The following is a 13,232-nucleotide window of genomic DNA, read 5'->3' on the forward strand; positions in this document are numbered from 1 at the left end:
TTCCTTTTGTCATAACAGGGTCACGGGCTGAAGGATCTTCTGAATTTTATCGTTGCCAATCGTGAGGTTCATGAGTAATGGAGCCTTAGGTCATCATATGCCTGCTTGCTTTTGTGCCCACTCTAGATCGAACTTTGCGTTGTTCGGGCTCTCTGATGTAGCTGTCTCTCATGGTCAACTCGATCGCTGCTCGTACGTCGCCACGCGATATTGTAGACCCATGACATGGGTCCTACGTATACCTCAGCAAGAAGATCCGGCAACCGTCGCTATGAGTTACTACGAGTCCGTGTATACCTGTGCAAGAAGACGTGGTGACCGTCGCTGAGCTACCACAAGCCCTTCTACGCTGCTGTCGACATGCAGCAGTTGTAAGACCCTGTATGCCTCCAACGAGGACAGGGCAGCTGTCGACATGCCGCAGTTGTAAGACCCTGTATGCCTCCAGCGAGGACAGGGCAGCTGTCGCTATGCAACATTTGTAAGGCCCTGTATGCCTCCTGCGAGGACAGGGCAGCTGTCGACATGCCGCGGTTGTAAGACCCTGTATGCCTCCTGCGAGGACAGGGCAGCTGTCGACATGCAGCAGTTGCAAAGACTCTGTATGCCTCCAGCGAGGACAGGGCAGCTGTGGCTATGCAGCATTCGTAAGACCCTGTATGCCTCCAGCGAGGACAGGGCAGCTGTCGCTATGCAGCATTTGTAGGACCCTGTATGCCTCCGGCGAGGGCAGGGCAGCTGTGGCTACGCAGCAAATTGCTGCCAGCAATCGGAAGACCCTGTATGCCTCCAGCGAGGACTGGGCAGCAGTGACTATGCAGCATTTGTAACCCCCTGTACGCCTCCAACGAGGACAGGGTAGCTGTCGTCATACAGCCTCGTAACCCCGTGTTTGCCTCCAGCGAGGACAGGGCTGCTGTCTCCATGCAGTTTTGTGAGCCCGTGCATGCCTCTAGCGAGGACATGGCAGCCATCGCTATGAGCCACTGTAGGCTTGCTCATGCCCCGCAAACGGAGAGGGTAGCTACCGCTCTACAGCGTTGTGAGCCTATGTACACCTCTGCAAAGGAATCGAACATCTTTTGTTAGGCAGCTTCGGCGAAGCTGCTTCGCGAGGTAGTTCATGTCTTTGCAAGAGGACAGAGCAGCCCTCGCTATGCAGCGGCATGGCAGTTTTGCACGCCTGCGCTATACAGGCTGTTTGCACCTCTGTAATATATAGCAACTGTCGCTATCGTAGCGACGCTACGCCTCTGCAAGACAGCGGGCAAGGCTCTGAGCCCGTTCATGCCTTCCGACTAACACCAGGCCCTGGTGATCAGAGTTGCCCTGGTGACCTGGGCAACTCTCCCCATGCAGCATCCTTGAGTTTGGACATTCCTCTAGACGACGGCAGGCTAGATACGAGTCTCAGCGTTCAAATACCATGCGATCGTCGAGTCTGAGGGGTCGCCTGTCTCAGGAACTAACGGATTCCAATGCCGATGGTCGACAGCGTGCTATAGCGACGCCACGATTGCTTTACACTACCAGTGTTAGCCTTACACTGTAAGGTGCAGAGCCGTACATCATGCGTGCTTAACGCGCAGCACCGTGCTGCCAGCACACGTCATACGGCTGATGTGATACTTCAATCCTAATGTTTCTGGGACCCATTAAGGGTGCTCCAGCACATGGATCCCTTGTGACAAGGAGCTACTCTAAGTAGCCTACGCAACGCAGCGCACCGAGACATCCTGTGCCACTTGCAAATTGTAAGTCTCACCGTGGGAATACCACGGCCCAGGTGACGAAAACCCGATGAGTGTTACCGTAACATAACTACTAATATTGTTATTACATGACGGCACACACCCGCTGCAAGCCGCATGCGGACGGCTTGTCAAGCTATGCATAATGCATAATGCATGGTGTAGGACACAGCGTGTATCTCACACGGCTCGTGTCCCGCGAGTCGCCAAGGCTCAGCCATCTAATGTGACTCAGACTCACTGAACCTCACCTCAGTGTATGCCGTGGAGGCTAACCGTGCATCGTGGCAATTCCTCTTCGGTCACTGGGCACTGCCAGTCTAGAAGCACATTGTCGAGCGCAGACATCGATCGCTAGCAACCAGGTGGCTGCGCTTCCTCAGTGTCCTCAAGAGAACCGAGGCTCCGCGATCGATAGCGGTAATCCAGTACCATCCAACTGATCAGTGATGCTGGATCAGCAGAGTCTACATCCTCTGCGATGCCCCACAGTTTTATCAGAGTAGACGTCTGACTCTGGGTCCAAGAGGACACTATGAATTATTCTTGCCTTTATCCGAGAAACTCTCGTCGGCGACCACTCACCGTAGTCAAACGGCAGGCTCCTGAAAGTAACTGCTTTCGAAAAATGCGGCATGTGAGCAAAAGTTCACGAAGTTACTGCGGTGCGAGTGCCGTACTCACCCGTAGCAGAGAGGTCCTATCTGTGTCGCAGAGTCCTGGACTCTGCTTACTCGTACCGACAGCTACCGTAACTGGTTACGGCTCGAGTGAGGCGAGCTTGAAGAGGACGTTGAATCCGTGGTACACAGGCTGCCAGCCTGGTGTTCTAAGTTGGGAGCGGGTCTATTCAACTCAAGCCGATGGCACACTGTATGGTTTGAAACCATTGGTTTCATACAGTGTCATCATGATTCATGACACTGTCATGCACTCTGGCACACTCACGATGTACATGTCATAGTAAGTATTGTCATTAGTCATCGCTCAGTGGGTAGTGTCACTCGTCGAGAAGCGCTGGTGTTAGCGGGCCGAGCTCGTCGCCTAGCCTAGGAGAGCTAGACAATCGGAGGCTCAGTGAGACTGTCTCACGGTGAGGCCCTCACCTCCTCGCTCACTACCATGGGATCGCTTTGCACTGCGATGACTGCGCCTGGTCAGCAGCTTATAATATGAATAAAATAGTGGTTCGGGTCGATCCACTCGATGGCATCAATCCTCTCGCTGGCAGGAGGAAACCAAGTGATGTCAAGTCAACATTGTCAACGACATGCCGTTCCGGTTTTCAATATGGCCTGAGGCGGTCAGCCCAGGCGATCGGATCGGCGCTGTTCAAAGGCCAGGATCCTGAATTTCTCCGATTCGGATTTTGCTGTGGGTTTCACTGTGTTCCAGTAATCGGAACTCAGTTCTGAACTGACAGTTCAGACTATAAACTGCAATCCGAAATGTTCCGGAGATCGTGGTACACCGCTGCGAACTCTCGAACATCCGGACAGCATTTGGCCGAGACAACTTGATGCGATCAATCAGGTTCCATCGAACAAGCAGCCAGGCGAAGCTTGCCAGTGCTCATTGGCAAGCTCAGATTTACCAGTGGAGACCATAACTTGTTCGAGCGCATAACTCGCTTCAGCGAAAGTGGTTGCCCATGGAAATGATGGACGACAACCGCCGTGAGAGTCGGTCTCTCATAATAGTTGTGACACAACCATCAACGGTACCAATGGTTGTGAGAGACTCTCACTGAGACTCATATTTGTTTGTTGGGAGGGTGCCACTCACGGTGGCCGCCAAAGAACGAGCGAGTGTCTCTGTCAGAGACTCTGACTCAACCAATCAGCCTCAACAGAAACATTAACCGTCATCAGATTCATGACGCGAGAGATCCTCTCTGTCGTCAAGGGCTCGAGACTGTCGAGCCAGGCGCCAAGAGTCGCGGCCCTCCGGCCAAGAGAGTGCCGCTGAATACCACCACCGATAACATTGGACAGGCTAACGGTTCTAGTCTCGAACTACACTCTACTGCCATCGGGAACGATGGTCTCCGGTCGGAGGTGGCCTTTTTGGGCATAAACCTCTCAAGTCTCGGAGATGATGCTTCTGGTCGACACACTGCGGGAGGCGCTGGCGTTCCGTGGTTGTGCACACCACCCGCAGATGTAGAAGCGGACCCCGCCGAGAGCAGAGGGATAATCCTGGGCCAGGAATCCTGGCGGAGGATGATCTCGCTCCGGGAGCAACATTCATTGATGTGACAAACCGCGCATTTAACAGGCCGAGCTAATCGGTCGTGAGCTACTGTGAATCGATGATAGTCTAACAGTTAGACTGTAACTAAGCCGTATCACTTTAGACTCTCACACAAGCAGAGTCTGCTCAGCAGGCCGCGGGATTTTGCTGACACGGGGATTATGGGTTATTCGTATTTTCGTGCCAATCTGGTGTCGATTGGCAGCCGCTTAAAGCTTGGTGTCCATTATGGGCAGCCCATATAGCCTTCGGAGCAAGTCTCCTGCTACTCCTGCCCCGGGGTCTGGTATGGGGAGCAAGTACCGAAGAGGGTGCAGACACGCACTGTCGGCACACTTACTGAGTGTCACTCAGACTCTGTGTCTCTGAGTGTCTTTCCCTCATCGATACTTCTAGGGTCGGTTCGTACCGAACCGCCCCACCAGACCCACCCACGCGACCAGGAGTGGGATATTTAATAGAGGTTAACTTGTTAACCTAGGTTAAATACCGATGCGGATGGTCGCGTCGCTCCGCTACCAATTCGCACTGCAGAGATGTAACGGTGAGGCGAGCGGATCCTCCCCGCTTTCCTTATGTCATAACAGGGTCACGGGCTGAAGGATCTTCTGAATTTTATCCCAATCCCACCACTCCCGGGAGCAAGTACCGAAGAGGGTGCAGACACGCACTGTCGGCACACTCACTGAGTGTCACTCAGACTCTGTGTCTCTGAGTGTCTTTCCCTCATCGATACTTCTAGGGTCGGTTCGTACCGAACCGCCCCACCAGACCCACGCGACCAGGAGTGGGATATTTAACAGAGAATCTTCCTTAGTTGAAAATTCTTCGCGGAACTCGGAATGTTTTTGTCGGAATGTGTATATCTCGCTAGCTCCTCCATTCGGCATTATCCTGTTCAATACTAAGGGGCTCTCAGCTCTCGCGAAGCTTCTGAGTAAGGCTGATACCACACTAGACTCAAAAGCCCTTACATTACACCATAGTATCGCCTAGTGAAGTCGAAATCTTGACTTGATTGATCGAGTATATTCAATCGGTAGTTCATCTTGACACGCGATATACTTATGGTACGTTGGATATCCCCTCCGATCAACGATCGACGAATGCCCCGCAATTGGCGTTTGAGACGTACCCTTTTATCGGTAAACGATTATGTCTCCCAGACTTTGGACGGTTTTACCCCTACATAATCGTCCTTGCCTATCATCAGGCGACGCCCCTGAAGACGACGGAAATGCCCGAAGAAGTCCTCGAGGCCCTGTGTATGTTCCGGACAGTTCTGCCTTGGATGTATGCTCCGCGAAGAAGAAGTTGTACGACGGTGGTGAAAGCGGGTTCAATTCAAGGGGGCTCAATGTATCGTAGCAAGATCTCTTCTAGGTCGCTTCGTGGGCAATCTCGTTCACATCGTCTGAGGAGTTTTCCGTGGTCGACCCTATACAGTGCCATCTCCCCTCAGCATCCTCACTTCTCCTGCTAACAGGGTCGGGCCTCCTCACCCACCTCGGCCTTGTCCTTCTATCCCTCTTCTATGATATTCGAGACCCCGAGCCGGGCCTGGTGGTTGCCAATCTGGTGGGTAATCCCCTCCCATTCTCCCTCTCACACGAGCCTTCCAGATTCTCTTCATCCTCACCACTCTTACCTTTCTGGTTACAGCACTATCAGACCCTGGTGTAGTTCCGCCTTTAGAAGTGTTGACTGAGACGGGACGAGGACCCGATGAGGAGTAGGAAGAAGACTCGTTGGTTTGCCATATCTCATTCGATGTAGTAGCCGCGTTCGGGCGGCTGAGATCCTCACCTGTCAATTTCCATTTGCCTCTGATTTTCCGGATAACGTATCTTGCGCCTATTCTAGGTACCGGCGCGAGATACGAGATGATAGGTGGCGGAGCTCTGATGATAATTGCAGGTGTGCGTTCGCTTCCATACCATCTTTTTACCAAATCGTCAGCTACGCCTTATACGTGAACACTGTACTGGACTTGGACACAGCTCGGGATTTTTCCACTGGTCACGATGTGCGTTTCTGTACTACGTGTAAAATCTACCGTCTCGAAGGGTGGAGTCATTGTGAGCATTTTGTATTCACAAAGTTGCTAAACTTCAACACCCCAGGTTCTGAGTGCGGGTACTGTATCCGTGGTTTCGATCACCACTGTGCGGTGGTGAACAATTGCATTGGGCTGCGGAACCGGAGGGCCTTCGTACGTGATACCGCTCCTGTCTGAAGTGCGACTAGATCTTACTAGGTATTGTTCATAGCGGCATGTAGCATTTACATGCTCTTCAGCATAGCCCTGGGTGTTTACGCTTGCGTCGACTATGCTCTCGATCGGGAACGACCGGTCGGCCGAATGCCCATTGCTTGGATAGTGGTAGGGTTGATTCTGTCCAAGGGCTGCGTAGTGGTGACAGCAGGTATGCTCGCTCGCCGCGGTCCTCGTATTGGGCTTCTTATTATTCCGTACAGCGCTGCCTCGAATGTGTCAAATGTGGATAGGCACGGCGGCTGTTGGAGGGATCATTGTGGTGTAATACGCAGAGGCTCGTTCGAGTTGTCGCACCTGGGAATTGATCCAGGGACCTCTGGGATGGAAGAATAATGCTATGTCTACTCCGAACTTAGGTATTTGTACTTCTCCATCAGTAGCAGACTTCCATGGGCCTCACTAGCCCTCGTATTAGCGTCGATTGTCGGCATCGTGTCAGCGGTAGGATCATCAGGCGGTCTCGTGCTCGACTCATTTGCGTGATGCCTTGTAGGTTCCGAATCTAGGGCTTCATTGTTGGCTACTTTGTAAAGGGCAAACGTATAAGGATTCGATACGGAAGAATTCTGGCAGAAAATCTTCCGCGTGCGCTTCAGGATTTGTAGTCTATCGTGTCTGTGATGAGTTGTTGACAGGTTTTTAGCAGTAATATTTGGCCCGTTACGAATGTCCTCATACGCGAGCTTGTTGTTAGAAGAATGCACTGTGGAGTGATTGATGTTTGCAGTTTCTCTTGTTATCTATTGTTGGTGTTTGGGAGGATAGTTGGTATCTTTTGCATGTCAGCTTGTTGTAATGGCCAGCATAGAGCACATCATTCGTCTAAGCGGAAGCGGCTCGTGCCTGTTGATGGTGGTGCATTCGTTGTCGTAGGGGGAGGTCTCGGGTTCGAACCCTGGCTGCGGCATTTTGTGATTTAGGTACATATTTTGTCCGCAGTATTCGTTCTGGAGGTTGCTGCGTAATTTGGCAGATCTTGCATTGTTCGGCGGCCTGGGTGTTGCCGGTATGATTGCAGAACTGTGGTGAGGAAAATGCCGGCTGCGGGGATCGATCCGGGGACCTATCGCTTGTCAGGCCCCGAGACTCGAAAGCGCATAAAGTCATACGAGCTGTTCTGCCTTTCATGACGTCGTTCATTGGTCGTGCAGTCTTCTATATTGTAGCGAATATTCGGCAGCTTCGCTCCGCTCGATGGGTTCTAATCTGTCAGGTTATCGGGATGCTATGTAGCGGTAATTACACGTACAAGTCGGTTCGGTCGGTGGGTGAAGGGGAGGAGGGAGAGGCTAGGATGTTGATGGTGTTGTTGGGAGAAAACGATGGAGTGAAGGTCAACTCCGGGTAGGCTATTATGGATGGCGATGCTTTTGATGGATGCCGCTTTAGATTCTGGTCGTTCTTTTGCGTCCTCTCTGGTTTGTTCATGATCTCGACTGGTGCTCTGACTCTGTATTACGCGATTAAGGTGAGCATGCGGCCTTGGTGATGTGATGGGGGATGCCTTTGATTTTAGTACAAGGGCTTGTCGTTCTTCACTACTTCTCCGCGGCAGAGGGAACTGTCGACTCCGATGATGAGCTCGACGGAGAGGGGAGGGACTAGGACTGATGTACGCCATCTTTTGTGGGATTTAGTGACATGTCTGGGTAGGCATCGGTGTTGGAAGAGGAAGCTCTACCGATCCCCTTCGCTCCATTTCCTCCAGAAGGGCGAACACCGACGGTTGAGGGAACAGTGCAATGAGGAGCTTGGCTCTTCTTCTTCTGAGTGAGTGAGATTTTGAGGTGGTATCTTTGCGTATCTTTTGTGGTTGGACCTCAGATACTTATCAATAATTTCTGAGATTGTTGTTGTTCTTTTCATTCATCCGGCTGTGCACGATGGTCATGCATTATTATTACTATTATTTTGTATGCATCCAATGTAGATGATGCTGCCAATGAACCTGTAGTAGCGGTCGTTGCACTGATAAAATTGTTATTGGAGAAATCAGTGTCGAGTCTCTCGTCTCGAAAGCTAAGTTGTCATTGCTCGATGGATATCATATTTATTATACTAGTAGTACTACTGCTTCGTTGTCACGTAGTGGGATACCGTCAATTCTGTGGGAGGAGATTTGCGAGCCTCTTTGCAAACTGTGAAGAGTGTTCGCAGATCCTGAATGCGTGTCATCGACTTTGGACTGCTTGGTTGTGCCGAGTTGGTAATTACCGGGATCGAACCTGTGCGGGTTTTGGGAAGGCGGGTTGTTAGTCGTGTTATCTAATGACCATCATTCGTGCTCTGTCCTTGCCTCGGTCGGCGGTTATTGTGGGATATGCTCGAACTCCGATTGGCTCCTTTTTGGGGAGACTGTCGTCCTTCAAAGCACCTCAGCTGGGAGCCCATGTGAGTACCCGTTCAGAGAAGCTCGGATGGTATCTCAACTCTACCTAGGCGATCACAAGGGCCTTGGCTCAAGCTAAGGTCGATGTGGGTGAGGTGGATCAAGTGATTATGGGGCATGTATTGTCAGCTGCATGTGGACAGGTAGTACGGGACTGGGATAGTTATCGATACGTTCAGCAATGAGCACGCTGATGCAGCCATTATGTGTGTAGGCACCAGCGCGTCAGGCTGCCTTAGCGGCTAAGTTGCCGTCGTCTACTAATGTGATGAGTGTGAATAAAGTGTGCAGTAGTGGCATGAAGGCCGTCTCTATGGCTGCGGCTTCGATCGCTATTGGAGAGGCGGACGTGGTAGGTCTTGGGGGTTTAGATATCTATGGAGGAGTGTGCAATGGTGGCAGATCGTCGCGGGAGGGATGGAGTCTATGAGTAATACGCCTCACGCACTAACGGAAGCTCGGAGTGGAGGATATAAGTAAGTACCCGATGCAGGATTCGAACCTACGACCATCTGCTCCGTAGGCAGACATTCTATCCAGCTGAACTAATCGGGCGTTGTTTTTATCAGATATGGCCATGGTCAGCTAGTGGATCTTGTCCTGAGGGATGGTCTCTGGGATGTGTACAATGACATTCACATGGGCAAGTGTGCCGAGAAAACCGTCAAAGAGTTCGGCATCACTCGAGAGGAGCAAGTGCGGCCCCCCCATCGCCGAGTTTAATATTATATATCCCTACCTTCTCAGGATGACTATGCGATCCAATCCTATCAAAGGGCAGCGGCAGCCTGGAGTAGAGGGAAGATGAAGAACGAGGTAGGGTAGTCGGGGTTAATGATGCACTCCCCTCTACCCCGAGAGTATGGTGGTAGCAGCTGTGTTCTGATGTGCTTTAGGCATTTCCAGTCGAAGTACCTTCAACCGTCAAAGGCGGCGAACCTAAAATTTTTTACAGTGACGAGGAGTGAGTCCTCATCTGATGGCCGTTGTAGGAAGCAGGACTACTTCAGGTTCACAAATTTGAAAATCGAACGGGTAGCGGCCGTGAGACCAGCCTTTCTCAAGGACGGCACCATCACAGCCGCTAATGCGTCCAAACTGAACGATGGCGCTGCGGCGCTGGTTGTTGTCAGTGAGGAGTTTTCCCGAGAGCAAGGCTTGACCCCATTGGCTCGGTAGAAGTAGCGCGCGCCCAGCTGATCGATTATATGAATGCCGTTCAGGATTATATCGTGGGCAGATTTCGAGCAGGACCCAATAGACTATTCCTTGTCACCAGCCGGAGCAGCGCGGGTGGCCCTGCAAAGAGCGGGGATGACGACGAAGTGAGTCGTGGACACTTCGGGGGGAGATTGATCGGAACGGTGGGAAGTAGAGGTTGAAGAACGATCTATATTCGCAATATCGCTGTGTTTGAGTGAGGTCAGTCTTCCTCTATTCTGTTGTATGGTGAGGGATCTGTCAGGGACGTGGATGTGTGGGAGATCAACGAGGCATTCTCTTCGGTGGCGATAGCTAATATGAGGTTATTGGAGCTGGACCCATCGAGAGTTAATGTAGATGGAGGAGCGGTTGCTCTCGGGCATCCCATAGGAGCCTCGGGAGCTCGCCTGGTGGGGACTCTCAGCAGAATTCTCGGTGAAAATGATTATACTGTTGGGTGCGCTACGATATGTAATGGTGGGGGAGGGGCTACGAGTGTGGTGATAGAGAGAATTCAGTGAACTCAATTGATGGCGTGTTTCTTCTGAATTGGTGTGGTTTGGTTTGGTCAATGGAAGCATGACGGTCTCGGGTTCGAATCCTGCGCCGGGGATTATTCAAACGTCTACGACCTACGCCAATAGGGCGATGAGTGTGCCTTGGGGAAAGGGAGGGTTGCTTTGAACGGCTGTCGATGCTACTGTTGTATGGGCTCATCGTTGACAGAAAGATGGTTTGGAGTTCGCTCCAGGACTTAGTGATGAGGTTGTTGACCAGTTTTACATTTTCTGATGGAGAACCACTCAGCTACGTTCGATCAGGAAGAGGCTCAGAGCAGCCACCACGATGGCTTTGATGGTAGTTGGCGTCCCTCAGGTTGAACCGTGCTGGATGGGAATCTGCTCAGGTCATCATTCGCACAATACCAGTACGGCAACATCGCAGTTGCAGGGGGAAGTGAGTCATATGCGGGCGACTCTGACGGTAGGGAGGGGCTACCTGGAGGGGGCACCATAGGACGGTGGATGGTCTTAGTTGGCAAAGGAGTCCCGAAAGAGGTCAGAGCTGGACGCTCAACTCCTGGCCAATCGCATAGCGCTTTTGAAACAAGAGGAGGAGAAGGCGTGGAAGAAAATACAGGAGACTCGTAGAAAGTAAATTGGGCCTGGTTTGTATCTTTCGTAAGTGGACCTAGGATATGCATGCTTTAGGGCGGAGCAGATCAACACACTGCGTGCCGAAAATGAAGCTAAAATGCTCGCCAGGGAAGAGGTGATGCCTATGCGAATTGGGTGGATAGAAAATTGAGGTTACTAAAGATGCATAAGAAGCAACGGCAAGCGACTGAAGCCATCCAGGTGCGAAATGCCTCTTTGAAGGACAAGTCCAGGCAGCAACGGGAGGTGATGTTGGTGGTGATGGTGGTGATGGTGTTGGAATGTGGTTATGGTAGGCGTCGAAGTCCGCGGTGCTCGAAACGAAGCGGTATCTTGTGCGAGAAGGTCGGGAGGAACAGATGAAGTTACAACGACAGAGGCAGGAGGAGTGGATGAGAGATAGGTGAGAGGTCTAAGGAGGAAGTGGAAATAGTGACATCGTATGGTAGAGGGTTGAATACGACTAGGGTTACGGCGATACGTAATCAGAAGGAGAATGCAAGGAAGAAAATTGAGGAGGAGAAGGTACGGGGGGCGAGGATTGGAAATTGTGGTATAGCGGCGTTCAGTTACGGAAGTTGGAGAACTCGAGAATAGAATATGAAAATAAAGTTCAACAAGAGGAGGCGATTCGCTCTCGTACTGAGTCGTTGGTATCCGCTATGGAGAGGGAAGAGATGGAGCTTATTCAAGTGGGATGAGAAGAGTGGGATTTGCGGTATTCTACTGTGTGCTCAGCGCCTTCAAAACACGCAGAATATACAGCGATCGGCCTACCAAGAGTTGGAGAACGCGTTGGGGAAGAGTAGTCGAAGCCCGTTGGCGACTAGCAGCACTTTTGTGCGGGACAGTAGCAAGGGTGAGCCTGATGACGGTGAATCCGCGGACTTGTCTTGGTTCAGGTGGTATACGAGAGGCATCGGCCCCGTCGACCGCTGTCTCGCCTCCTGCTCCACAGGGTCAGGATAGCACTGCATGATGATTCTTGTGTGAATGTAGTTCGAGGAATTAGTGGCAGTAACCACTGTTGCGTTTGAGGGGGCGATAGTCAGACGATAGATTTGACAAGTGCCGGCCGATAGAACTTATCATGGACATGGACACTTCCAAGAATCCACTGGGTGGTTGAGGACACCAATTCAGCGAGTAAAGATATGATATTCACAACCTAGGGGCATTAATCTAGCGGTGGTGGTCGAATAGAGAAATCAATTTCGCGGATAGGACATCAATTTCACGGAATCCCGAGCCTACTTCGACGACCATCACCGCTTCCTTCATAGTGACATCGCCATTTTATGGCTCTTGCTAGTGCGACAACAGCAGCGGACTGGAGTCCAGTTACTGGACTATGTGCCGTCGTAGCCATGTCGATGTGGAATTGGACTCCTTTGGGTGGAGGAGAGAAAGTGATGGTCGTCGGAGCACCACAATCGCAAATCACATTTTATGATGTCCTTGCCTAGATGCATTGACCAGCTAATTCGGTGAGACTGAGATCCGCCCCATTACTCGAGTGGAGAGATTCGTTCCTTATAAGGGGAACGGAGAGCATAGAACCCGGGTTCGAATCTCAGCCCTATCACTTTTAACCAGAGTGTCTGCCATCCAAATTCGATGCACTGAGCACCGTAATATCACCAACAGATCACTCATCACCAAGGAAAGAACTCTCGAGTAAATCTAATTCCGATTTGTTGCGAAATCTTGACGGTGAAGACACTCTCCGAAAATCGCAGCCTCTGATACTATCGTCGTGAGATTTGTTCTCTGACAGATTGCAGATTATTTTCCTTATCGTCATCTGCCATATGATTGGAAGAATGAGAGCTCACTGGGGAACTTGGAGTAACTCAAAATGGAGACGGGGAAACGCGAGGAAACGTAAAATCGTAGGATGATTGTTTGGAAATGATAAAGTTGGAGGAGCGTCCAAACGACCTCGACAGCAAACGCCCCGCCGTAAAGGGTCAAAACATTCTAGTGCGACAGCAAATCTACAAAGTACGAGGGACGAGTTTATAGAATGCATTCTCCCTGTGGGTTGAGTTGTTGATATCACACCATCGTCGAATGATACTGGACTAGAGAATATACTCAGATGCAATAGATGCATCCTTAGGCGCCAACCGCCACCATTATACAACCGGCGACTTGAGTGACAAACGAACCAATAAACCATATACGCTGCCTGAGAGGGG

The 13,232-nt window shown here is 51.2% G+C and overlaps 4 protein-coding genes and 1 non-coding gene across 5 annotated transcripts in view; 3 read left to right on the forward strand and 2 right to left on the reverse strand.

The window, feature by feature from the left end:
* Positions 1-5,626: 5,626 nt before the first annotated feature.
* On the forward strand, positions 5,627-6,220 carry Pmar_PMAR004473 (zinc finger protein DHHC domain containing protein, putative; the record flags this gene model as incomplete). The annotated part of the gene is made up of 3 exons (XM_002764972.1): positions 5,627-5,703; positions 5,922-6,082; positions 6,128-6,220. Coding segments are annotated over 3 exons (331 nt in total), but the record flags the coding sequence as incomplete, so codon positions are not given.
* An 846-nt stretch (positions 6,221-7,066) lies between these two features.
* On the forward strand, positions 7,067-8,468 carry Pmar_PMAR004474 (hypothetical protein). The gene is made up of 8 exons (XM_002764973.1): positions 7,067-7,151; positions 7,203-7,307; positions 7,360-7,444; positions 7,496-7,626; positions 7,672-7,750; positions 7,799-7,894; positions 7,936-8,052; positions 8,107-8,468. The coding sequence occupies exons 1-7, from the start codon at positions 7,078-7,080 to the stop codon at positions 8,026-8,028; spliced, it is 663 nt and encodes a 220-aa protein (XP_002765019.1). The 5' UTR covers positions 7,067-7,077; the 3' UTR covers positions 8,029-8,052; positions 8,107-8,468.
* Positions 8,469-8,550: 82 nt separating this feature from the next.
* Positions 8,551-12,010, forward strand: Pmar_PMAR004475 (conserved hypothetical protein; the record flags this gene model as incomplete). Its single annotated transcript, XM_002764974.1, has 19 exons — positions 8,551-8,673; positions 8,722-8,814; positions 8,886-9,023; positions 9,074-9,147; positions 9,241-9,367; positions 9,419-9,487; positions 9,568-9,635; positions 9,682-9,846; positions 9,895-9,996; positions 10,137-10,309; positions 10,782-10,858; positions 10,910-11,028; positions 11,086-11,146; positions 11,194-11,277; positions 11,328-11,434; positions 11,481-11,556; positions 11,601-11,723; positions 11,770-11,890; positions 11,934-12,010. 19 exons carry the CDS (start codon positions 8,551-8,553, stop codon positions 12,008-12,010), a joined length of 1,977 nt encoding a protein of 658 aa, XP_002765020.1.
* On the reverse strand, positions 9,153-9,226 carry Pmar_PMAR004476. Its single transcript has one exon. It is a non-coding gene; the product is annotated as a tRNA-Arg (tRNA).
* A 1,159-nt stretch (positions 12,011-13,169) lies between the features above and the next one.
* Positions 13,170-13,232, reverse strand: part of Pmar_PMAR004477 (conserved hypothetical protein) — a gene marked incomplete at both ends in the record, with an annotated part of 1,183 nt that continues 1,120 nt past the window's right edge. The window contains one exon of the mRNA XM_002764975.1: positions 13,170-13,222. Coding sequence (XP_002765021.1) covers positions 13,170-13,222 — 53 coding nt within the window. The remainder of the gene's footprint in view (positions 13,223-13,232) is intronic.

Source organism: Perkinsus marinus (assembly GCF_000006405.1).
Source record: "Perkinsus marinus ATCC 50983 genomic scaffold scf_1104296975926, whole genome shotgun sequence".
Classification (NCBI taxonomy): Eukaryota; Perkinsozoa; order Perkinsida; family Perkinsidae; genus Perkinsus; species Perkinsus marinus.

Excerpts from the sequence above, each read along its gene's own strand:
- Pmar_PMAR004474 (XM_002764973.1), top strand. The coding sequence starts at position 7,078 with ATGGCCAGCATAGAGCACATCATTCGTCTAAGCGGAAGCGGCTCGTGC. Across the intron at positions 7,308-7,359 it reads GGTATGATTGCAGAACTGTG|GCCCCGAGACTCGAAAGCGC; the intron begins GTGAGGAAAATG and ends ATCGCTTGTCAG. Across the intron at positions 7,627-7,671 it reads GGAGTGAAGGTCAACTCCGG|ATTCTGGTCGTTCTTTTGCG; the intron begins GTAGGCTATTAT and ends ATGCCGCTTTAG.